The 26712-nt window shown below is 36.7% G+C and overlaps 1 protein-coding gene across 1 annotated transcript in view; it reads left to right on the top strand.

The window, feature by feature from the left end:
• The window catches only part of DOCK2 (dedicator of cytokinesis 2), a 213200-nt gene that overhangs the window by 3885 nt on the left and 182603 nt on the right, over positions 1 to 26712 (top strand). The window contains exons 2-14 of the mRNA XM_029998203.1: positions 7291 to 7374; positions 10191 to 10231; positions 12978 to 13033; positions 13194 to 13290; positions 14893 to 15041; positions 17082 to 17217; positions 19356 to 19510; positions 20149 to 20230; positions 20696 to 20831; positions 21409 to 21484; positions 22503 to 22579; positions 22948 to 23073; positions 23937 to 24061. Coding sequence (XP_029854063.1) covers positions 7291 to 7374; positions 10191 to 10231; positions 12978 to 13033; positions 13194 to 13290; positions 14893 to 15041; positions 17082 to 17217; positions 19356 to 19510; positions 20149 to 20230; positions 20696 to 20831; positions 21409 to 21484; positions 22503 to 22579; positions 22948 to 23073; positions 23937 to 24061 — 1340 coding nt within the window. The remainder of the gene's footprint in view (positions 1 to 7290; positions 7375 to 10190; positions 10232 to 12977; positions 13034 to 13193; positions 13291 to 14892; positions 15042 to 17081; positions 17218 to 19355; positions 19511 to 20148; positions 20231 to 20695; positions 20832 to 21408; positions 21485 to 22502; positions 22580 to 22947; positions 23074 to 23936; positions 24062 to 26712) is intronic.

Genomic DNA, 26712 nt, shown 5'->3' with positions numbered 1-26712 from the left:
GAGCATTCCATTTCTGCTTTTGCATAGTTACTTTAAGTTAATAGATAACTACAAATTCAATAAGCTATAGCTTATATGCAGGAGTTCCTTTTCTTAGCCAAGCTGTTGGCTCACAGTCTGTTTTATTTTCCTTTATTTATCTTGGAAACTAAATGTATTTGTTCTTTCATTATATAAGTTGTTAAAAATAGTGGAAGAATCTTTCACCTAGAATAATTCAAAAAACCAAAATAAAACAAGCTCCAAACACACACATACCACCCCCCACAGGGTTGTGGTTTAACCTCAGCCAGCAACTAAGCACCACGCAGCCGCTCACTCACTCCCCCCCCACCCAGTAGGATGAGGGAGAAAATCGGGAAAAGTATAACTCGTGGGGTGAGATAAGAACGGTTTAATAGAACAGAAAAGAAGAAACTACTAATGATAATGACAACACTAATACAATCACAACAGCAATAATAAAAGGATTGGAATGTACAAATGATACGCAGTGCAATTGTTCACCACCCGCCGATCGACACCCAGGTACTCCCTGAGCGGCGATCCCCCCGCCCCCACTTCCCAGTTCCTATACTAGATGTGACATCCCATGGTATGGAATACCCCATTGGCCAGTTTGGGTCAGCTGTCCTGGCTGTGTCCTGTGCCAACTTCTTCTGCCCCTCCAGCTTTCTCGCTGGCTGGCCGTGAGAAGCTGAAAAATCCTTGACTTTAGACTAAAGACTACTTAGCAACAACTGAAAACATCAGTGTTATCAACATTCTTCACATACTGAACTGAAAACATACCACTGTACCAGCTACTAGGAAGACAATTAACTCTATCCCAGCTGAAACCAGTACACCCAGTTGTCCTGTCCTGTATACCCCTGCCCAAAAGGGAAAAAAAAAAAAAATCAGGGAATTAGTCACATTAAGGATTTAGTTTTGGAAGGGTGTTCAAAGAGGTTTTAGGAAAATAAATAACTTTATGCTCTGAAAAATGGGAGGGAAAATAGTGTAATTGCTAAATTTTACCTATAGAAAACTCATGGAGTAATGAGGCCTGGAATATGGGGTATTGACAAATATAGTCACAAATAAAGTGCTTTTTGAATTTAAGGTCTGTTGTAAGCATGCCTCGTGTGTTTCAGGAAAATCAAGAAATATGGGCAAACTGAGTCTATTGAGTCTGTGTAAGTTGACAAGGTTTTGGAATAATACAGACTGGAACCTTTTTTGACCATATAGGGCTATTTTGTCTTCTATGTTTTCAGAAATCTTTGTTTTCAAGTCTCTGATGAATGATTCTTATGTTGATTTTCTAAGTCTTTTGTTAGAATCATGCCTGAAGTCTTCAGTTTCCACTGATGAGCAGAGTTTCAGCTTGAGAGTGTTTGGCCCAACCTCTGGATGAGCAGCAGTATGCTGAGTAGATTTGTAAGACCACAGAATCCTAGCTAGGATTCTTCGTTATGCTAGAATGCAGGTTATGTGCCCACTTTTGTTTTTTACTTAATAGGATACTCCGGAGAGCTGATATTTAGCTTTGTGCTTAGAAACTATATTCCTGATTTTACACGTGAAGCTTGTTCGTAGTCTTGAAGCATTCCCAGCATAGATGTATGCTACTTCTATGGATGGTACAAGACAGAGAAGTCACAGTAGGCTAGTGGGTTTGGATGACAGTACCCTAGTAATGTGCAAGATGAAAAGTGTTTGAAATCTGTTCAGACCTTGAAGAGACTATCACGTTTGTGAAAAAGTTATGAGCTGGTGAAATATTATGTTGGCATGCTAAATTCAAGCATCAGATTTACTCCTGTACTGCTAAATCTGAAAATGGGTGTTTGTCAATTTGAAGCATCAGCTGGGAGGATGAGATGAGTAGGTGACTTCTCTGAAACTAGAAAAGCATATGCTCAGCCTGAATGCAAAGGGCTGTGGCTGGCTTGTCTGACTTCATCTGCTGAAGACCTCTGAAAGTTATTTTACATCTGTGTGAAATCTGTAGTTTGAGCTGTAAAGGAGGCATAGCTTTGGTCAGGGTAGGTTGCCTCCTTCATGAAATGCAGCGCCTGAACCCAACAGACTGTTTTAGCTGCTTGGGAAACAACAGCAGAAGGCAAACTGAAGTAAGATGAAGACAAAGCTGGGAAAGGAATTTCTCTATCCACAACGTTTCACAAAAAAGAAGAAAGGACAGTTAAATACTCTGTTCTTTATAAAGACTTCTAAGAAAAATGACCATGCTACTACTTTCTGTGAAAAGGTAAAGAGTCAAAAACGGTATCTCCATATAACTAGCTGGGTATGTTAGAACTTCCTAGTTCTTATATTGGCTTTACTGTGTTTAAGAAGGAAAATAAGTAGCTCAAGTCAGCTAAAACCTCCATCTGGCCCCAGGGTTAAGCATGTGAAGAAATCTGTCTTCAGTTGTTATCTGAGATAACAGTTTGTTATCTGAGAACTGAAGAGTCACCCTTTGCTGAGTATGATTTGCAATAAATTAAATTAGTCTCTAACCGACTTTGAGCTTTGGTACATGTCTCTGACATGTGAAATACTCACTAGATCTGCATCCATGTCATGTTCATTATAGCACACTTGCTCTGCAAGATTTAAGGGGAGATCCTTAACTCAGAATACTGGAACACAAATTGTATAGGTTTCTTTCCAGAAGTCAAGAAATCCTTTTAGGACTGCATAATATTTTCACATGAGGTTTGTCAGTGTCCTTGCTGAGAAATTTCACCCTGTTTTCGTGACAAGAAAATGGTAACTGAACACCAAAAATTGATCTGTAAGGAAAGAAGGTACTACTTTTACATTACTACTCATAAAAGTAGAGCTGTAATATTTAAAAAATAAAATGGAACAGGATTCTTGCTGAGGCTATTTAGAAATTGTTTGAATATGCAAAAAGCTTCATGAGTTATTATATAGAAGTAATTCCAGACAGTCCTCTTATTATGGTGAAGTGAAATTAAGAGCTGGTTTAGCAAAGCTATACTTTGGAAATTTTTTGCAAATTCTGTTTAAGTGGAAGGGTGGAAAGTGGCCAAGGAAACCAACTTGAAACATGGCTTATTACTAAAAGGTGAATCTGAAAAATGAAACAATGGAATGCTTGTATTTGTTATAAAGAACAGGTCAGGGACTTCACATGAAGGAAAACAGACAGGAAAGACAAGTAGGAAGATTAGGATAATAAATGGCTTCAGTATTGCAGGTCTGTGGGATCTTCCTTGCTCACCATTCCCATCTTGCATTAGTTTACAGTCTAATAGAGAACAGCAAGAATCTGGGTTTTTAAAGTACATGAGTACTGAGGAAATCTATCTTTGAGGAAGGGATTCTGTTACTTGGATTACTGTGAGTTTTCTAGAGTGTTTTGTGTGTGTGAATGTTCCCAAATGAGGTACAAAGTATGATTCCGCCCCCCCCCCCCCCCCCCCCCACTTGTCATCTTCTAAATTGAGGACATATAATTTAAATTATAAAATGTTAACTATGCTTCTGTCTCAATCTGTGGTTGTTTGAATTTATATTTTAAATCCTGCTCTGAACAAAGAGTGACTGTTTCATTTACTTTGTGTTGTCGAATGTCAAGAGAAATGTCCTCTACAGATTTTCATTACTCTACTTTGGGAAACATATACATACCTATGTGGCTTAATGAAACAGGCTTCATAGCCATGCATATATTCAACAGCATACACACGTATGTATCTAGTGGGGGGAATGTGCTTATCTTATCCGACAGCTCTGTCTTTAACAGATACGTAGGAATTAAATGAAAAACATTAGAATTTTCTTCAGCCTTCATCCTGATTTTTTGCTAGTGGGATGAACACTGGTAGATGTCTTCACTTATACTCTGGGTGGCTGAATGTGTGAGAGTGATAGCAGAATTAGACACGGAAGCTTCTTACAGTAACTGTCTTTACAGCGTGTATTGTTTAGCTGAACAAGAAAGGATTCTTTGGGCATGCTTCGTGGGAATGATGGCAATCACTTCCATCTTCCTCAGGTACAATTCAAAGCCCACTTGTACTTAAGCAGAGTTCAGTTTGGAAAATCTTTTATGTTAGCAGTCTGACCTGGTATTTCTTAAGCTTGCTTTCTGAAGCAGTATTGTTGTGGTGTGCTGGCTTTCAGCTCATCTCCTGAGAGAGCTAAAACAAACACCTGGAATCTAAGGGGTGTTTTTTGTTTGTTTGTTTTCTGTGGTGTATGTCCTGCTATAAAATTACCACTGAGGTTATGATGAGCTCTAAAAAGATAGGTTTTATTCTTTGCTGATCTGGGGGGGCGGAATTTACTAACTGTTTTCTCAATGAACTTTAAAGTCCGTATCTAGGAACACTGTCTTAAGGCTGGAGTTCTGGGCATTCTCTGTGCCATCCTGGGAGAATCTGACAGCATCTGTGTACAGACACGCTATTGATGGGAACACCCTAGCCTGATGCTGGCTGCTGGGGAGGGCATATGCTGTCCAAATCTCTCCCACTAATCTTATTGCCATGACATCAGTTCATTCTGAGGTCAGTAATTGCTACTAGGATTTAGAATGAATGCTGGGGTCTTCAAGCAAGCTACCTTCTGCACCTTGAGGATACTGTCTCCTTTCGTATTTATGGCTGGGATAGAGGATGCCAGAGAGTGGAGTGGTAGCAAGTTCTTCAGAGTGATTTGAAGGGGCTTTTATTTCTACTGGCCAGAGAGTTTATTAAAGAAACAAATACACACACACACACACACACACACACAACCCCAAAACCCCCCAAAACCAACCTGTTGTGAGTATCCTACCAAAAAAACCTTTAAGTCCATACAGGGTTTTCATGTACTATTTTTGAAAAGCAAAATAAATGAAATATATTTTTGTGTGCACAAAACCACATGCACGCAACCCCAAAGATCTCAACAGAAGGTGGAGGGAAGGGAACCCTCCTCTCAGCTGCTGAACTCTGACGTGATACTCACAATATAAGATGGTCACAGTTCATAAGAGAAATGATATCAGTTACAGCTGACAGAAGATATAATTGGATATAATAGTCAAATTTTCATTCACAGTTAATAATTCAGAAATTAGCAGATGTGATAGTTGAGCTCTCTGGTGCTGTACATAATACATCTGGATGTAGCTAATAATATTAGGTTGTTTATAGAGTTTTTTGCAATGGTATATGGGAGATAATGTCTTATAAAATGTCTGGATAGGTCTATAGCTTAAAACTTTGTAAAGGAATTTGTTAAACTCATCCTACCAAACAATCCAAATTCTACAGTAAAATCTCTCTCGCTAAGTTTCCACTTAGTCATTTAGAAAAGTCTTAGCTGATACAGCCACTTCCTTTGTCAGTTTGTTACTGCACTTTTCAATATATTAACTGCTGTCAAATGAAGTTTTTAAGAGAGCAAACCCAATATGCAGTGTGAATATATGACTCAGTAATTTGCATCTATATTTTGAGACTGTTACAATTGTTAAGTAGAGCAGTGTGTATTTTGAAATGTAAAGTATATGCTAGTCAGAAGTAACCTTAATCTGTATGGACATTTCAGGAAAACAGTAAGAGCACACACACACATACCCCCATCACCACCGCCCCAAACACTCTGGTGGACACATCTCTTTAAATGTTGTAATTTAGGAGGGTTGTTTGCCATTTTCCATTTCTTGAAATCTGTTTCAAGACTAATGAAGCCAGTCAGAACATAACTACACATCTACTACTTAAATTCAATTTTTTTGTTGAGCTAAGGCAGTTCTCTGAGGATCACTGAGGAAGCAACTTCAAGATTCTCTTGAATAAATGGCTGAATCTGCAAAGCAGAGCCTCACTTCAAAGGGGTTTTTTTTTTGTTTGTTTTTTTCTTTCTCCTCCCTTATGTTTAATGATTAAAGCCTTGCAGAAGAGGAACTGGTGGGAAGGCCTCTTCATGTCAACAAAAGTAAGAACTTATTTTAGGTCCAGTAAGCCTCTTAACTAAATCTGAAATTCCTTCTAGTTTCTGTTCCAGAAATATAATGACTATAATGACGGCAAAAGAAACAAAAACCACAATTTATGGAACGCTTGAAAATGTGAAGAGGATCAATCTATTTAGCTCTCCATTCCTATCTAAGGCATTTTCATGAAAGGCAATTTAATTTGAGACTTTAAACATAATTTTAAGTAAAATGTGTTATTAGTATACATTTTGGCCTAGCAGAAATTAATATCCTGCTTTAGAAGCCTGGAGGGGGGAGCAAAAGGAATGCAGGAGTATACTGAAGGTAGGTTCAGCTTTCTAGATCCGTTTTCCCCTAGTCCAAAATACTTGCAAGTTTGGATGCTCTGTGTGGATGCATTCGGACACTGTCATGAGAAGAGGAAGAAAATCCTCCTGACTGATAACTTTACTGCACAACAGAGGTCATGGTTAGTAGCTAGTGTACCGTTCCTACTTGTATAGTTTAATTGTGGTTTCAGGCTTACATATTTTAATCAGTTTCCCTGTGTGATACTAGATTCAATAACCACTTCTACTCTGTAACGCTATTGGAAAAGTCTATAACCAAGCTCATGAAGAAAAAATACACAGGAAAAAAAAATGCTTGCCATAGCAGCCCACATCCTGTAGCCCTAGAATGTAAGAACTAGTAAAGAAGCTTATTTTCTTGAATTCTCTCTGAAACTTAGCTGTTTCTTAACCACATATAGATAAGCTTCTGAGTAGAACACTTTTAAAATCCGCTGCTCCTGTGTTCTTTTCAGAATGATTGAATACAGAAAATTATGAAACTTTCTATGGTTCCCATATAAAACACAGTTTTGTGTTAAGATGAAGCATCTAAACCCAGGAAAGGATTCAGTAAATTCAGTTTTCATATGCATCTCTGTACCCCTTCTCACCAGTGTGTTGCCATAAATTTCTGTAAACTATGCACTTAAATTCTTAGACCAGGAAACTAACAATTCTCCAGCACGATGAACATGTTTATGTTGAAGACCTGCATCTAAACAGGTGCTCTTAAATCCTGTGCAGAACACTTGTTATGAATAGTTTGTTTTCATGCCTTTGCTGGATTTTTTTGTTTTCAGCACTGGCCACTTTCAACACCTTTGCATTTTCACAGGAAAAGAGATTAAGTAATGGTAACAGATGAAGCTTCCTGATAGAATTATGGTTCTGTTTGTTTATTCTAGTGTATTTATCCTAGTATCAGAATCTTAATAACCATGTGTGTTTTTCAGTTTAACTGTAGTGCATGGCTGTATTGAAAACCAATATTTTTGTCCTTTAATTTTTCAGCTATATACAATTTCAAAGGCACGGGAATACCACAACTACCTCTACAGATTGGTGACGTGGTCCATATCTTGGAGTTCTGTGAAGGTAAGTCGCCTTCAGGCTATGGGTTTCTGTGTGTGAATAACTTAATTCTTTTACTTCACAGTGATTCCCCATGTTATGTAAGTAGTTGTCTAATGCTCTTACTTGTATTGGTGGTGGTGTTCTATTTTGAGGAAGAACCTATTCATTTTTAGAGAGCCAAAATCAAAAATGTTACAGTACATGTGGGTTTTTTTGGGAAGCCATTACCAAATGAGGAAGTCATCAAGGTGAATGTAGAGCTTGTGAAGTTCATGCCAGCTTGTAATATACCTGATGGAAGTTATGTTAGATTTGATAGAAGTTCTAATGGAGTACTTTTTTATCTCTAACCTAAATATTTGTTGCTAGGAGATATTCAGCACACTAGTCATCCTATAGTATAAGATAGAAATCTAGTATGTTAAAGCAGTCTGTAGGTCAGCACATCTCTGAAAACTATCCAACTTACTCAACGTGCTAAACAGCAGAAGTCCAAGTCAAATCCTGCACAATAGGTAGTCAATATGCGGGTCCAAACTTATGTAGTCAGTATGTGGCAATATCTGATCCACTGGCGTAAGCGTAAAATAAGTACAAGCAGCAGAAGAATAAGTAAACATAGAATTTTGTACATTTGTGAAGCTGAATTCATTGTCAATATTGTAGTGATAGTATATTGCTCCATATTGATTTGATCTGTACTTTCATAATCTGCCTGAATTCTCTCACGAGTCTGCCAGAGCTACTTAAGTTTTTATTAGCGTAAAGCAACAAGGGTGCAATTATTATTACTTCCTCAACAGTAAGTTATCTGTAAATGTCATTGTAATAGTAATTTATTTTCAATATGCAGTGATGCTCTTGACCAGGTAAGAGTTTAAGAAAAATAATTATGAAGTGCTTCAACCTTTGCAAAATGTAGTGTAAAATTATGTTCTTTCATCTGCTTCCACTGTCTGTCAGCTGTATCTTATTAACTGCAGTTATGTTAAAAAGAAAGGCCAGCTGCTGCATTATGCAGTTATAGAGACAGCTTAGTGTTGAAAGACACTTCGTATGTTGTGGTCATAAGGCTGCAAAGAATCTGAAGCTGTGTCCTGGTTTCGGCTGGGATAGAGCTAATTTTCTTTCTAGTAGCTGGTATAGTGTTATGTTTTGGATTTAGTATGAGAATAATGTTAATAACACACTGATGTGTTTAGTTGTTGCTACGCAGTGTTTATACTAAGTCAAGGTTTTTTCAGCTTTTCACGTCCAGCCAGCAAGAAGGCTGGAGGGGCACAAGAACTTGGGAGGGGACACAGCCAGGACAGCTGACCCAAACTGGCCAATGGGGTATTCCACACCATGTGATGTCATGCCTGTCTAAAAGTCTTTTCTGAATCCTCTGCCCTTAACACGCTATGTCATAGCTTGCTTTATAAAAATATGTTTGTCAATGAAGAAGTGGAATCTTTCATGTTGTGCAAGTGAGGAAGTTCAGCTCTTATCAGGTATCTTAAAAATGTGCTGCCAGCTGCAGCTGAAGACTAACCAACAGTAACAGTTTCTTTTCCTGCACTCATTTTACATGCTATTTAAGTTCATTTTGCATGCACAAAATATATGCACAGAACATACACATGCAGTCACAGCCAATGGGATGAAATAATTTTATACATTTGGTTGTAAATTGGAGACTATGTGCAGTTTTAGAAGTTGAAATTCTGTTGTTGAGAAGATACTGGGAAAAAATCCCAGTGCTGAAAAACCTGAAGAAACCTGTTCTGAGCCTGTCTTTGAGGTCAGTGATTCTCCTGTAACTTTTAATATTGCCTTTCTCACAGTATTGTTTGAGGTTTGGGGTTTTTATTGTTTTCATGCTTTGGTTGCATGGCTGAAAAACCTGTGCTGTGTTAGAAACGGTGAGAGAGAAAAGGTGGTAGGAAAGATAAAATCTGTTCATGAAATTATACTCAAAAATGTATGCTTTTAGTCATAAAATGCTTTCTTTGGGGTGAAATAGAAGAATAATTCAACAAAGTTGAATACTGTTGCTGTGCAGGTAATGTTTCATGATGGAACATGTGCACAGTGGACGTGGCTTCTGCTGTAGTTTAGTAAGACTGAACTCTTCATTTTATGTTCTTTGCAGAAGTTTATTGTGACTTAACTGGGGCATAGATGGAAGAAAGTCTGAATTAGTATTTTAATTGCCACTACTGCAATACTGCACTCTTTTCCTTCAGAAGGGGTTTCTAGTTATGAATGGAGCAGAAGCCCCATAATAGCCTTTCATTTTCTTGAGGTTCTAACTTGAACTTTACACTAGGAAGCTGCTTATTATTCAAGCTGGGTCCAAAAGCTGTAATTCCTCATGATAGAAAGATGGCTTACTCTTCCTACATTCAAGGAAGTTGGATATATAACAACCATGTACTGTATTGGATTAATACTACACCTAGAACACAATCGGAAGAGCTTCATGGGCTATCCAGTATCATGAGTGATCTTGGTTGAGAGAGATATATATGTGTGTGTTATATATTACATTACAAAACAGCTTATCCTACCCTTTTTATGTGAGTGTGGGGGTGTTAAATTCTCTGTAATATTATCTGTACTTACTATGCAAGACTTGAAAGTAGACCATATAATCATACTTGCTAATGCGCAAGTCATGCTAAATATGCTTCCTGATATTCACTTTACTTTCATCTATGTATTTTTGGAGTAACTATTAATTTTTAAACATCCTATGCTAGATAGTTCTTATGTGAAACAAAACCCATGACTTTATTATATGCTTTTTTATGCATATCTTTTGTCATACTAAGTGCGCTCTTTCTTCCTTTTAGATTGGTACAAGGGTTATCTAGTAAGACATAAAGGATCAGAGGTAAGATGACACTATTCATTCTTATGAGACTACTTTTAAAAGATCAACTCATGAAGTGGGTTTTTTTTTTAGTATCTCTTATCAGATAGTTGTATTCTGATCTCTGAAGTCAGCTATCTCCATTATCTTTCCTTTCAAGATGAACAAAATGATCAGCATTTGTCCTGGACAATGTTGGTAAATATTAGAAGTGAAGTCTGGGAGAAGCAGATCAATGAAGAAAAAATTACAGTGCCTTCAGGTTAACAGACTGATGAAGACATCATTTGAAATAAATATTTGAGAAAATTTACTGCTAATGTGTCTGTTTCTGCACTTTTTTCTATGGATTCTTTAGGCTACATTCAATCTAAACAACTCCCATCAAGCTTAAATTCTTAAATATATCTCTAATGTACAAAAATCATATTAATAAAAAACACCTCAGTATTCTTATACCTAAAGATGGAAAGCCACAAATGAATAGGTTTTACCCTGGGTATGATGATTCCTGAGTTAGGTAGCAAGAAAATTACTTTTTAGTTTCAAATGTACTTTTCTAGAAGAAAAGTGTTTTTTTGAAACTTGCTCTTAGTATCAGATTTTTTTAGGGAGCAGCAATGCAAAGGCATTTGAAGTTAAACACTCATGCCTATATTACAGTAAAAATGTTTGGTGGAAGTTGCTTCTCTGTAGCCTGGAAAAAGGATGTATAAAACCTTCACAGCCACTTAAAAAGGGAATCTGGGGAGCAGAGGGACAGTTCTTGGCAGCGAATATGCCACCAGAAAAAAATTAGAACAGTTTTAAGTTGTCTATTTCTACTTTTTGTTATTTTGTATTCAATAGCTCGTAGGTATTAGCAACAACTTGCATTAACTTAGAGCAACTAATTGCTGTCTATATTCAAACTGTACATGACAGTAAACTGTTATAGCTTTCTTTTGGAAGTATTAGATGCTTGATTTACTATTTCACTTCATTGCTTAATGACTGCACATCCTAAAAGATAGAGGCATGAATAATTATTTGTGATAATTATGCATAATAATTTTCTCCAGACTTCTACCTGTTGTTTCTTACGTTCTATGAGCTCTGCATAGTACACCTCATTTGATTGCTTCCATTTCTAGCTCGTCACAGATGAGGTGGAAGCCAGGCTAGTGATAAGGTAGTTCACAAGCTCTTGATACAGCATAGTATTTCAGTGGAAGCTACCAACAGTAGTTACTATAGGCTGGTTGATCTGCAATAATTGAGGATGGATATGAGAGAATGGCTAACCATCCTTCCATCCTGTCCAACACTATTATTGTGTTTTAAATACTCCTTTGATGTTTCTTTTGGCTCAAAATGCTACTGCTGTTTGTTCTAATTAAGTTTTTATTTTAATTTATTAAAATTTACTCTAAAACTAAAAAAGGAAAATATTTACCAGAACTAACCGCATCCTTTTAACTAATTCTTAATATTGCTAAAGGGTTTCATCAAGGTCAACATGCATAAAATGTTTTAAGAAGTATTATTAATTTCATATACTAAGACTTTACTAAATTTACTGTTAATGGGACCTTCTTTTTTACTTTTCTTTTTCATGGATTCTTTTGAACATAAATCTTAATGAAAAACTATGGAAGTGATAAGACATGATTGTGTTTTGATTAAGATCCAGTGCTAAAAGAAAATGGCTATAAAAGCTGAAATCTAATTGAGAGAAAGACTTTGTTAAGTACCACATATGGATGTCAGTTATTGAATAGAGAAGAATCCAAGAAGAACCTAGCTTAATTACCAAGACTAGATTTGCTAGTTAATGTGAGGACTGTCTTGGATAGATTGATAGTCAAACATTCCCTTAGGATGACTTAAAGCATTTCAGCTGTTGTAGAGCAAGGACACATCACATTAGAACATTTTGTCTGGTGACCGTTTTTTTTTTCTACGCAAGTCAATTAAAAATAAATGTGGAGAATGTAATGAAATCTGGTGCCTCCTCTGTGCTGGGGCATCTTACTGCATGGTCCTAGGTAGTACAAAATGAGACTATAATCTCAGTTGCAGTGGTGCCACAAATACCTAGGAGGGCTGAGAGTTTATGGCTTTACTAAGTGTCTGCCTTCGTTATGCATTGCAAATGAAAGGTTGTTCTTTTTCCTTAAAGCAATTTGTCTTAGGCACAGTGTTCCTGGCTCTTATGCTTCAAAGTAAACTTTGAGTTTACTGTCCTTCATGTCAGTGGCCATTTTGCTATTCGTCCCTAGTGATTTCCTTTGTCTATCAATATTTCTTTCACTAGATGCAATGATCCTATATCAGTGTCTCTCCTTTGGTTTGATAATCAAGCTGATCTCTAAATTAGACTGCATTTTTTTCCTAGAACAAGAAATATATGTGCAGATGCCCAGAAAAAATGTTTCTTTACTGTATTTACACTGTATGTACAGTTTTCTGGTGGAGTAGATGGGCAGATGGGGGTGGAAGATGGTGTTTCTTATGAAGAAATGTAATTCTATGCATTCTATGTTTGCAGAAAAGGGTATGACAAAACTTCTATTATTTGTGTGTCAAACACATGCATCTAGCTGGACAGAAAACTAGATAGGCAGCAGTTAATTTGGAGATTAGTTTATGTGCATAGTCATAGTTTTATGAAGAAAATTTAGAAGCGGGTTTTGGAAAGCTCTCATTTGTTACTTACATGTCCTTGGAGAGTAAAAGTACATTGTATTTTTTCACTTTTTTTTTTTTTTTAATCCTTCTTCAACAGGGAATATTTCCTAAGTCTTTCATCCACATTAAGGAAGTTACTGTTGAAAAGAAAAGGTATTGAATTTAACTGTTTTATTACATTAAGGATCTTGTCTGCTAAAGAATGAGTTTTAAGGCCTTTATATGCCTTAAACACAGTAACTATAATATAAACCCATGAAACTCAGATACTCTTTTTCACTTTCATTGTGTTAAATATTCTTCTCTTTCTTAGACATACAGAAAATATAATACCTGCTGAAATTCCTTTAGTTCAAGAAGTTACCACTACTCTCTGGGAATGGGGAAGCATCTGGAAACAGCTCTATGTGGTATGACATTTTTGCATGCCATGTGTGGCCTGTTAATTAGTCCTATTTATGCATATTGAGGCCTTGTTCAAATTAGTGTTGTGTCTTAGATGCAGGGCAGGATCTGGGAGGATTTAAGAAATTACTTCTTCATCACTGCTTAGAGGATTACCATTTTCTTCAATGGCTTTAAAATAAAAGGCTGACTTACTGCTGAGGAGTGGTGTAACTTCATGCCTTTAGTTTCAAACTTGAGTATCCTGTACATGATAAATTTTTCATAATTGTTCTTTGTAGAGTTGACAAGTTTCAAGATAGGAGTATCAAACATAACTAAGATGCATTTGAAAAAGATTAACAATGTTCTTTGGATGATACAACAAAAGTTGTTCAAGGGTTGCTGGGAACCTGTAGCTATTAACAATTGGCAATTTCAAGAAGTCAGTCTTTTTACTTTCAACATCTTAATTGTACATTTCTTAAAGGAAAACATGTTTTCCTCCATTTTGGAGAAAGCGATTTTTTCCTGTGAGCACTTTTACCAATACATAAAAGTGTAAAGAATTCGGAGGTATTAGTCAAAATGGCCACTGCATCAGCATCTGTGTTCCTTTTAAGTTAGCAACTAGTAGTCATGGTGGTCTTTTGCATATGCTTGTAATGCCCACAGTGTAGTATAGAACCGTAGAAGTGATTTATGATTTCTTTTAAATTATCTTTTTATTTTAATTGGACCTGAAATATTTTTGCAGGCCTCAGCTACCCTTCATACAGAGACCAAACCCTTCTTATGATATTGTACCTGTCCTTGGACTACAAGACTCTTGAGAGATAAAATTTGAATTTGAAGGACAGAAGGCTGATTTTTACATTAGCATAATCAGATATTTTGCATGTTGTAACCCTACATTAATCCCTACTGATTCTAGTAACTTATTGATGAATTTTTAGCCATCAGACTTTGGTTAAAGTGTTGACTGGAAAAACATCACAAGATGGTGAATCCTCTAGTACCTGAATAGTCTCTTCTAATGGATAACCTGTTTCAACAACTTGCATTGACTGCTCCAGGATCCCAGCCATTGGATTTTGCTTTTTTTTCCTGTTTTCTGAAACATGTCACTTCTTAGTCTTCCTCTTGTTAAAGTCAACAGTCGAAACTTTTCTTGTTTGAGTAAATGACACTGAAACTGCTTTAGTGACTTCTATGCATTCTTTCACTTTTTTCTTAAATGTATTAATAATACAATCAAATGTTGTTGTTCCCAGCATGCTCTTATCAGTTTCTCATACAGAAGTAAATTGCTTCTACAGTGCTTTCTCTTGATGAGACTTAGTTAAGAAACTTTAAAACAGCACAATTAAAAAAGCCCCCAAAATAACGTTATTCCGTATCCCCATACAAACTGCTTAAATTTCATGTCATTTCTTTACGGTCACATGGGAGATTCTGTCTTTAACAATTTCTAGGATGAGAGGAGGAAGAAAGCCAGGCTCAGTACTTTGCCTAATTCTTGCTCCTGCAATAATTTAGCATTAAATATGACACATCCTTTAATTGTCAAGACCAATGTTTCACTTCAACTTGAAGCTTGAAACCTATTGTTTTCTTCTATATCTTAGACAAATAAGAAAGAGCGGTTCCAGCAGGTGCAGTCTATGATGTATGACTTAATGGAGTGGCGGTCACAGCTTCTGTCCGGGACTTTGCCAAAAGATGAGCTCAAAGAACTCAAACAGAAAGTCACTTCCAAAATTGACTATGGTAACAAGTAAGTGGCCTACGTTGCTTCTGGAAAACATGACTGATTTTAAAGCACCCATCTAGAACAGAGATGTCGATAAAGTTTTCTTGTTTGCAGTTTTGTAACTCATTAATGTGAGATGTAGACATACTGAATCTGCCTTTTCAAGCTTCTCCCTGTTATTCCTGTGATAATAATAGATAGCATGTTGAGGCTTCTCACAGCAAATGACTTTTTCAAAATATTAACTTGTTAATTATAGATATATGAGCTTGTCAGTTGCAAGGATTTGAGGTCAGATAACTGGCCTTTATATACATATAACATCAGTGTACTGTCCATCCTTCACAAACACAGCCTACCTCTAGCAGTGTCTTTCTGAGAGACCTTAGGGTGGTGGATGAATAGCAAAAGTCTGAAGTGTACACAGCCTTTGCTAAAGGAACCATATTGCTACCCTCCCCCTCCCTTCCACCCCCCAATTTACTAGGGAATTTCCAGGCAGAACTCTGGTTCTGGCAATAGAAGTGAAACAACCAGCAATAGAAGAGTTATTTGACAAAATGCCTTGTCTGCTTTGTGCTAATGAAAAGTCACTGCAACACAACTCATTTTTTGCAAAAATGTGGTTGTGTGGGGTTGAGTGTTGTTCCACCATCTGATAAAGGGGGAGAGAGAGCTTGGTAAAAAAATCTTCATGGTATTGGTTTTATAGGCACTGGAATCTGCTTATAAACTGTATTTAGCTATTGCAAGTGACTGTGGTTATTGTGGCCTAAAGGCCTACATGCAGCTGAAAGTATTCAGTTAGCTGTGGCTAGGCATAAACAATGACCACGATATGTTACAAAATTCTTAACTTGTTCACTGTGACTTGGATGCACAGATTTCTGATAAACTGTATCCTTACACAACACATTATGGTAATACATGTGTCCTGCTACATGATGTGGAGCTGAATGGTCACTCCAAGACAGATTTTACTTGGAAATGCTCCAATCAAAGAAGCCTAGCTCTGATTAAGTCAACACTAACATTCCTTTGCTTTCAGACTTTTGTTTTCACACTTTTCTCTTCTTTCCAAATGATGAGACAGTAAGCTTCTTCCTTTAGAGAAGCAGGGGTGGAGGGGATTTTTAAAATGGTTTGGGATTGTATAGAGGAAAAGTGCAAGTTGGATAGTATTTGTAAGTGCCTTTAAGTGTGGGATTGAGTTGTAACATGTGAAGGAAACTTGCCGAACTGTGGAGAAGGAATAAAGGGGAATGACAATGGAGACTGAGTGGGTCATTGTGGGAGAGGAGATTGAACAACAAATCAGGAGAGGTTGTGGATAATCATGTCAGGTGATGAAGACAGCTTGCAGTCTGATACAAACTGCTTCAAACAACATTAACAGTGACATAAGGGCACCCAGTACATTTCAGAAACTGTGAAAGGTACAGTCCAGTGTGAAGTAGACCACTTTTAGAGGGGGATAGGAGGAGTGAGATCCTAGATAGGCAAGAAAGGGTACTTCTTGGCTGAGATGACACCATGACACTGTGGGCAAGAATATGTAGGATGTATGGAGGTAAGACTTAAGGTTTGAGTTTTGAGGAAAAAAAAAAGGAAATGTGGAAGGAAAAAAGGCACTATTTGTATGAGAGCAAAGGAGAACAGAGCATAGTAGTTAGTTAACAGGACTGGGAGAGTAAGAGAGCAACATAAAAGCAGAAGGTAACAGGAAAAACCTATGCATCTTGATTACAAAGGTTATATGTTAAAAAGCAAAAGGGATGAAGACTGCTTGAAGTCTCTGAACATGGTGAATCTATTTTATGTGACAGGCATTTAAATGCTTTGGTGACATTACTATAAATTCTGAAAACTGATAAATACCGTACAGCAGCTTGAAAAGAAAATCATGGGGTTTAGTTAAATTTTTCTTCAATCAAATACTGTTGCATATATTAAAATTTACTTTATTCCTTTAAAACTTGAAGCAGCAACTTGTGTGTTACATTTCTAAGCTTTATTTTTATACAAGGAAATAACCCTGCCATTATGGTCTTTGTATTTTCACAGGATACTTGAACTAGATCTGATAGTTAGAGATGAAGATGGAAATATCTTGGATCCAGATAAAACCAGTGTCATCAGCCTATTTCATGCACATGAAGAAGCAACTAATAAAATCACTGAGCGAATTAAGGAGGAAATGGTAGGAATGACTGGCCAACCTTAATGCTTCCTTTGTTAAAATCAAAATGAAAAACCAGTATAAGAGTTGAAGGGTGTAACCTTCTACCACAAAAGCTGGAAACTTTTGCCTCTGACTGAACTAAGTGTAGATTCATATTCCTGTGTTATAAATACGGTTAAGCCTCAAATTGAGTTAGTTGCATTTGTGCCCTGGATTCAGGCTGCGGGCTAGGCTGAAAGCCTGTGTCTAAAGCTGGTTCTAAATCCGTTCTTGGATTCCCAAATAGAAATATGTCTCCTCATTCCACCTGTGGGCTACTCAATAGGGTGATTCGCATAGTGAATAGTTGCATACTTGGAGTTCAGACTGCAAGCTATGACTAACCAAAGCTCTTTTTTAGAAGGTCTTGTTACAACACTAGTTGTTTGCTGTGTGTTGCTGCTTGTTAGTTAGTCTGATGGAGGTGAAGAATTTAAGCTCACTAAAGAGGAACTCAGGTGAACTCAGCATAATCTTGTGGACACCAGAAGTTAGCAGGCCTAAGCAAAGCTGATGAGTGCATAAATTTCATCTTTTAAAACGCAAAGCAGGTGACTATACTTCCTTGACCTTTTTCTATATTAAATCTGTTCAGGGAGTTGTAAGGTACTTGCGTTCTTTTCCTCATTCATGAGAAAATAAACAGTAATAAAGCAAGTAAAACACTTGACAAAAAAAGGTTGGGCTGTTCGACACTTCAATAATGCCCATGACAAATCAATGGAAAACACCTTAAGAGTTGTCCTCATCAGTGTCACTAAATAAATCTTGCTTCCCAGACATCAAAATGTAATTAACTGACAATATAAGGGAAATAAAACTTGGTAGTCTGCAATAGACTTTGTTGACTTGTTTTAAAAATAGAGCCAACCAATGGATAAAAAGAGCTTTAGGCCATCAAATGGTTAAGTAGCTGTTTCTAGGTGGTTAAAACGAGAGGTAGGTAGAAATTAGGAGCCTATTTTTGAGTCAATGAACCTGCTCAGCTGTGTCCTGATCTCAGCATATATTATTTGTCTCCTTTTCAAAGAGGTGTATTTTGTTTTGCCAGTGTTCCTAGCTTTCAGACTTGTAGGCTTACCTCTGTAGTGACAGCTTGATACTTTCTCTTCTCTTTAAAAGTGGTGATTTACATAATTGCCCAGTGGCTGAAGAACTGGCCTAAGATATGGAAGTCATAGGATCATAGAATATCTCAAGTTGGAACGGACCCATAAGGATCATCAAGTCCAACTCCCTGCTCCCTTCCCCTAAATGGGTTTAAGTTCTTACAGCATAGCAAAACCATTGTCAAATCTCATAGGTGCAGTCTTTTACCAAAATTTTAGTAAAAGACTTCGGAATAGTTCCACTGAAAGCAGCCTGATTTTCTTGGGAGGTAAGTTTTTTAATACATTCATATACAGGAGGGAAACTTAACCTGGCTCTTTTCTCCTGAATGAAAGTAAATGTAAGATTTTCAAGAAAGGAAGGTTTCTGGAGGTGAAGGGAAGTGAAGAGAAACAGCTAAACTATTGTGTTCCTTGGAAATATTCATAAAAGTAATCCCTGTTCCATTTCTAAAAGGAGACGCCTACCTGGAAAGCATAATATGCTTAGAATCCCATAAAAAGGAAGTTCTCACTCATGCTAAGAAGTCCCCTAAGTACTGCAAAAGATTGATTTAAGGCATCTCGGTCATCAGCTTTTTCATTATTTGCACACAGAGCTAGCTCCCTAGTCTGGGTACAGTGTTTTGAAGAACCCAGTCTGAGCTTTTTATCTCCTTGCATACACTGAAGGCTCTGGAGAGGAAGGTGAGATCTTCCATACCTATGTCACTTCTGCACCTTCTAACCTGCTAACTTGCTAGCTTCATAGTAGAAAAGGATGCTGATATACTGGTAAAGCATTGCAGAGGGTCAGAAACTTATTTGTAGTCAAGTCTGCATTAGGAAGCAATGTCTTTCAGAGGAATATACAGGGCAATGCTTATTTGCTGGAAACAAGTATTTTTATCCAAATTTTCTATGATTTTTCAAGATTAACTGTTACATATGATAAAAATTGAAACTGCTTGTAGTATCCCACCATTTTAATTCATGGATCTAGCTAATGATTTTCCTCCTCCTGAGTAGTCAAAGGATCAACCAGATTATGCATCGTATTCCCGAATGTCTTCATCCCCCACCCACAGCCTATATGTCTTTGTGCGGAATTTTGTTTGCCGAATTGGAGAAGATGCAGAACTCTTTATGTCACTATATGATCCACAGAAATTAACAATTATAAGGTAAGCTTTCTTTTTTTTTTATTGCCAAAAAGTAGCAAAAGGAGCTAGCCAAAATGAAGTAAAATAGTTGCCAAGATGGTAGTAATGCAGAGAATACGTAAATAAAAGGAAGAAAACAAAAAGGAAAAGGAAGTGTGGACAGATCTAGTCACTGGCAACTACTAAAGAATTCTAGGGTAAGGGATACCAAATATTTTGATGGGTAATTCCTGGATTGAACATTTCAGAATTTTGGAGAAGCCTGAGACCACTTCAAAGTTAAGTGATTATTCTTGATGGTCTATGTTGTGGTGTCTGGAGTAAAGGGCTGAAACAGGGGGAAGGCAACAAAATGGGAGTAATTTATAAATTCAAAGATAGATTAGGATTCTGTTGAGTATTCCCATCAGACTGACGATGGTAATGTTTCCTACAAAAAAGGTGCCATTCTGGTTTATGTTCAAGTTACTTTTCAAAACTTACTGATGGTATTTTGTATAGCATTCTTCTTGTCTTTTTAGTCTTGTATTAGGTTTAAACAATCACCACAGACTATTGCCTGTTATGCAACCTTTGTTATGTACCGCGGTTTTTTAATGTGCTGTGAAAGGGAAGAAGTTTTAAATCACATGACAATAAGATATTTATCTTCAAAACAGTGAGAACTACTTGGTGAGATGGGGGAGTAGAGGCTTTCCAAAGGAAATTGATATGCTCAACAATCTTAAAGTAGTGTTCACAGTAAGTGTTTTCCAGTTTACCTTACTATGTATTTGCACATCGAATTCTTTTCTGTGTGATCACTATCAGAAGTCCTGAAGATTGAGCAAGATAAAGGAAGCAGAAGTAATTTTAGAAACAGAGCAAGATGACCAGTCATGGAGTGCTTTAAGGCAGTGACAATGCTTCCATGTCCCTTCTTCAAATCAGTTTGCTGCCTCATAAATTTACTGATGACTTTTTTTTTTGTTTGCTGTACCTCTTGATTGCTAGTATTTCCTCTATTTATCTTACCTTGTATCTTCGTCAAACTTTAAGCTGTCAGGTTTTTCATCCTTTCTGTGGGCTCACTTTGGTTATTGGGTTTGGGGTTTTTTTTTTCCATTGATTACTGAGGCTCTATTTATTACTGGAGTACCTCTTTAAATTTCACAACTTGGTTCTTCCCCAAGCAATATTTCAATTCTTTTTTTGTTTGTATCTTAGGATCTTGGAAATAAAGACCTTAGCAGAGACAAAATTTATTTGGTTTGTCAAATAGTCCGAGTTGGAAGGATGGATCTCAAAGACAGTAACTCAAAGAAATACACACAAGGACTAAGGCGGCCTTTTGGAGTGGCAGGTAACTGGTGTCTCCTGTGCTACATCTGAAGCAGGACCCCAGTGATACTTGCCAACCCTGGACCATAGAATCTCTACAAAGACATGTCAGAATGCAAAATAGCTATATCGACTATCTTCCATATTTAATCTTTTAAGTCCATAAAGACTGCACCTACATTAATGTTTTAGTTCAGGTCAGAAATGTGCTTTTGAATTTAATTTCCTAATAATTCATACTTAGTGCTATGCAGTGAAAACTCAAGCATAGTACCAGGTATAATAATAAAATTCCTTGCAGATGAAAGAAAAACTAATGATTTTCTGCCCAGAGCACCACCAATGCACTCATACCTGTATTTACAGGATTAGACCAAAACTAGTCTGAAGTAATTCTCCCTTTATACATCATGTTTGTAGCGTGGACTTTGCACTAATGTTCTGCCCCACATACCTACCCTTATTGTGCTACGCTGCTTGCTAGTGAAAAATCTGTATTTACCTTGAGGCACAAGAACATTAATGCACATTATTCATAGATAAGAGGAAGTATTTTGCAAAGCTATTATGTTTTGATTATTTTTCTTTTATTCTTCTAGTTATGGATATTACAGATATCATAAAAGGAAAAGCTGAAAGTGATGAAGAAAAGCAGCATTTCATTCCCTTTCACCCGTAAGATAGTCATAGATATCTTTTTTTTTAATACGCACAAAAATATTTCTGTATCTCTTTGGCTGTAACAATCTTGAAACGTTTCAAGAAAAAATAATTTTTCCTTGTAATAATTTTATGTTGCAATAGTGCTAATTATTTAAGCATCACTTTAGAAGGCATTTAAGACTTGACAGGGGTTACATAGCATGTTAAATGAATGTGTATTTCTATGAGTGTGCTCCTTCAGACAGCTGGTAATGTGTCCTATTTAACAAAACCCAAGTTAAATAGTTATACATACTCAACAGTAAGCTTTGCAAGTATGGCTAACTAGTAATTTATGTGCTTGATTTTGTTTTGAATTTGAGAAAAATCTGAGTAAAAATTGGGTTTCAGTTAAAAAGTAGCTGAATTGTCATACGTTAACTATCTTCAAAAGAAATGTGAGATCAGCTGCCTAAAAATGTGATACTCGCAGATTAAATGCATAGATGCCAGTATTCACTGGAAACATGTTTGGGCATTCTACATAGCACTGCTGCTATGTACTATGGAGAATAAATTTAATTCTGAAAGACCCGAATATGACACACTGGTTTATTATTTCACTTGTTTACAATTTGATCCAACATGTTTGTTATGTGAGAATTTGTTTCTAATTTCAAAAGCAGCTGAAAAAAAAATCAAAGTTCATTCATTTGCCAGGCTGTTTATCAGGGAAAGTGGATTGGACTGGCATGTTGGTGAATGCATTCACATTGTGTATTCCTACAAAATGATAAGCTTCCATATTGTCAGTCTGTCACAAAATGCCATTCCTAAAGTTGTTGATTTAATTTTTTTCACTTCAGTATACAAATAAGCTTAATGTGAGTGGTCTGCAACTTGGAGTGAGAGATAATGAAATTTAAGAACATATCACAATAAGGTCGAGTACAGCAAAGAGGACTGAGGCTGTTTGTCATCTGTGTTCTGAATGGTGTTTGATATATCTAGCACTTAATTCCTAGTAGGCATTGTTTTTTTTCCCCTGCAGGGTAGTGGCAGAGAATGACTTCTTACACAGTCTCCTAAGCAAAGTCACTGCATCAAAAGGAGACAGTGGTGGACAAGGTAAAGTAGATTTTTTTTTTTTTTTTTATTTTTAAGTAAAATAACAAGGTCTTTTTGTGGAACTTCATTTTATATTGTTTACATTTTAGAGAAAGGCTTTTATGTTAAGGCTGTAGCACCACCCTGGTGGTGGGTCAACGTTGAAGCTGGAAGTGAAGAATCATGACTTTGTTGCAGAATCCTGGAGGCTATTTAAATTAGTAGCTAGAGTTTTGGATTATAGAGCTTTTACTTTCAGCTAAAGGAAGTGGGGGAAGTGAATTTGTATCACTGTTTGGTGGGTAGAAGGGGCAATCATCTGAAGAGATTTTTTTTTTTTTTTTCCTTACAATAAATGTAATTTTTTTCCCCCCCCCTGCTCTTAATAGGTCTTTGGGTAACTGTGAAAATGCTTGTTGGAGATGTGATTCAAACTAGGAAGGACTATCCACATCTTGTAGACAGAACCACAGTTGTTGCTAGAAAGCTAGGATTTCCTGAAATAATCATGCCAGGTAGGAGGTGCTTTGTTCTGTAATAGGGAATGAAATGAAAAAAAATCCATTCTTAGGTTAATGAGCATCAACTGCAGCCTTATTTACTTCTGTAATGAGTAACTCAGAGGCTCTTTAGAATTCACTCTTCATAGTAAGTTATGTTCCAATATTAGAAGCTTATATAAAATAGTGAAACCCTTGGAAAGTATTTTCTAGTACTTAAACAGAAACAATAAAATGAAGACAATTGAGGGATAATCCAAGCTCCTTGTACATAGCTTTCTTGTCTTCTAATTAGATTATGGTGTATGCTTACTTGAATTTTAAATTAACCTTATTTTTACTGTAACTTACCACTGTTCTTTAATAATAATAATAAACATATGAGTTTACAATATCTTGATTTTGGGGAGGGGGGATTTATGGTAAGATATTTTCCAATTAAAGTAATTCACTGTCTGCAGTGCTCCTTTTTTAAAAACAAATGCCACACTCCCCCAAACCCTTCAATTCAAATCGTGATACTTCTTTTAAAAGAAGTCATTAATTTGTTCACAGGAGAAAATTAAAATATAAAGCTCCCTCTAGAAAGAGAGCTGTGTATTTGGGGAAAACTCAGTAATGGCCTCATCCGTCACCTCACCAGCAGGTGTCAGTGCAGGACGAGAATTGCTTCAAGTGAATTTGAGGACTCCTATTTGGTTCGTTGCACATCACACGGTAGTGTTTTCTTAGCTAAGAATAACAGATGAAAACTTTAATTCAGATGGAAAACAAGACGTTTTTATCCCTTTCACTGCAGAAAAAGAGGTACTCTTGTGAAGTTCAGTTGACTTTATGTTCTCACAGCATTTTTTTTAACCTTTCAATTTCTTTGTTAGGAGACATAAGAAATGACATTTATATTACATTGCTGTATGGAGATTTTGATAAATACAATAAAACAACTCAGAGAAATGTGGAAGTGATAATGTGTGTCTGTGATGAAGAAGGAAAAGTGATGCCAGTAAGTTTTCTTTTTCCTGTATAATGGATGTAGAAACATGAGTTACATCATAGAAGTAAGCCTTAAACTTCCTATAAATTTTTATAAAATACCATTGTGCAAAAACTTGCAGTTCCCTTACTTGTCATCCTGTGGCAACTTGTGACTGATAAGTTTTATGATGTTTAAAGTGACATATCTGTTCAAGTCCTATAAATGTCTTGCATAAAACTGTAACGAGAAATAACACTGAATGACCTATTTTAGCTGTGCCAAGGAACAAATGCTGTTTCTGACAATTACTGTGTTCTTACTCTAGGGTTTTTCTTGTGGAAATTCCCAGAGGAATGCACTTTGTATATTAAAATGTTAGAAGTACCATTTCTGCTACATAACAGACCCTTGATTTGTGCCAGGAAGACTGTGTCATTGTCCCTTGAATGAAGTACATGTCAAATAATTAAATTAGTGACAACAGAGGAGTGTGGACGCTGTACATATGCAACATAAATATTTACCGTGCCTTTTTGCTTGTCTTTTTCCATCTTGAGAAATTTTTGTTTTTTCCTTAGGGCTTTTTAACACCAGTTCAGTATTCAGGCGGATTTTTAGCCTTTTCTTTTCTGAGCTTTGTACTGTTCACTAAATCAGTACTGTGATCATGAAGGTGAAATTATAATGATGCTTTTTGAGATAAAACAAAGATGGAGTAACTCATTGTGGTTCATGACTTGCTGAAGTACGTTTATGAACTACAATTAAATGCTTGACCTAAAATTTAACTTTAAAGCTTGAATGAAAAAAATCTTAAACCTATATAATGCTTACGATCCATACAACAAACACTAACCCTGATTACAAAACACTACCTATACATGTGAAAACACCTAACCATGACTTGCATGTATATAAGTTAACTCTGTTGTGAAATCAACCTCAGCAACCTCTGTCTATTCACAAATAATGTGCTTAAAATACATATACCAAAGTATTCCTTAAAGAAATTAACCTTTTGTAATGCATTAAACCTTGCATTCCAATGTTATGTATGTTCAGTTCTGCAGATGCATCCTTTCTCCAAATAGTAGGAGAAAGTGGATTTGTCACTTTGTCTATGATCTGAAACGTGTCCAAATCATGCCTGCTTTCTGTGGGTAATATGCCTTAGACATGTTGAAGCAACAATTTTGAGGAGTTAACTGAAATACTGTTGAATGCAAGTAATAACAAAAGTAACTGGTTTTCCCTTTTAGCCTCCAGTAAATAAATAAATACCAATAAACTTTCAAATCCATGAATTTATATTAATTTCAATGTTTCTAATTATACATGAATCAAAACAGGTATATGTTCGCTAAACACAAGACTGGTTGGCTCTGTTTAGGTATCAAACTAGTTTCAGTTGAAGAGCTAACACTAGATTTACTGTTTCAATTAAAAGGCCTTTTATTCCAAGTGATTGTCACAGAATACATTCAAATGAGTTTGTGCATAAACTTTGAAAAATCTCCATTCGGGCAGATGAGACATACCTTCCCGCAGTTAAATCACTCTGACCAGACCTTACAAATCATCTTCAGGTATCAGCATCACACCCTTCTTGTCACAAGGCATCCTGGTGTTTGAAGTCGACTTTTAAGATTCACTGGATTTTCAGCAGGAAAATTGCGCCTTTGCAGTAGTTATTGTAGCCTATATGGTGTTAGTTGCATCTGTGCCTTCAGTAGAGAATTTATTATGTTTGCTTCTTTCATGCACTTCAGTTTCACGTCTGATGCTTAGTGTCGGTGATCTTGCTTCTTCTGTTACCAGCATTAGCAGTTACTCTGCATGTACAATCCTCAACCGCAATCAGCTAGGAAAGATGGATGTAGGGGAAGACTCTTCACAGATTCTCTAAACAAACTGAATTCCTAGGTTAAAACGAATTTTGAACTTGATCAAAACTTTAAGTTGGATCTGTACTAGTTCTGATAGTCATTAAAGAATGGGAAATTCTCAATGTTGAAAAAATGCAGGAGGGCATACTGTCACTGCGTCTGCAATGTTTAGTTTGGAAGTCACCTCTAGTATGCAGTCAAACACTTCTGAGATTCTGCTGGAATAAGAGTATTTGAAAGTAAATGGAGAAATAAATGGAATAATGAAGCTAGATTATTTTTACTTTGTGTGCTGCTTCTATTGATTGAGAATGATGCCTTGGTTACCTAAGTTCATCAGTTTGCGAAAAGAAACGAAGTCTATTGTATGTTCATCACCCAGCTGCTCTTCTTTACTGTGTAACCTCTGTAAAATGCAATCTGTGGGTAGGTCCAGTCTAATTATGGAAAATGTTTATCTTCATTATGTTCAGAGGCTTGGAAAACACAGTATCTTCGTATTAATGCTTCCTCTCTTGTTGGTGCTTTCATTGTTTTAATTTTCAACGCCACCATATCCAAATTCAAAACTGCTTGTTAAAGACAGGTCTTCATGCTGCAGGACGTATGTTGGTCCTGAACCTGCAGCTTTCACGGAGTGTCTCCAGTCTCCAAAGGCTCCGAGCTGGAGCCGCGCTGAGCCTTGGGGGCAGCCTGGCCCGAGCGGTGGGGCCTGTTAACCGGCGACCCGTTTGCCTCAGCTCCCAGGCCTGAGCCAGGGCCCCGGTGCCGTACAGGCAGCACCGGTGCCCT

This window comes from Aquila chrysaetos, chromosome 22, assembly GCF_900496995.4.
Source record: "Aquila chrysaetos chrysaetos chromosome 22, bAquChr1.4, whole genome shotgun sequence".
NCBI classification, from domain to species: Eukaryota; Metazoa; Chordata; class Aves; order Accipitriformes; family Accipitridae; genus Aquila; species Aquila chrysaetos.
This window is presented reverse-complemented; position numbering and strand designations above follow the sequence as displayed.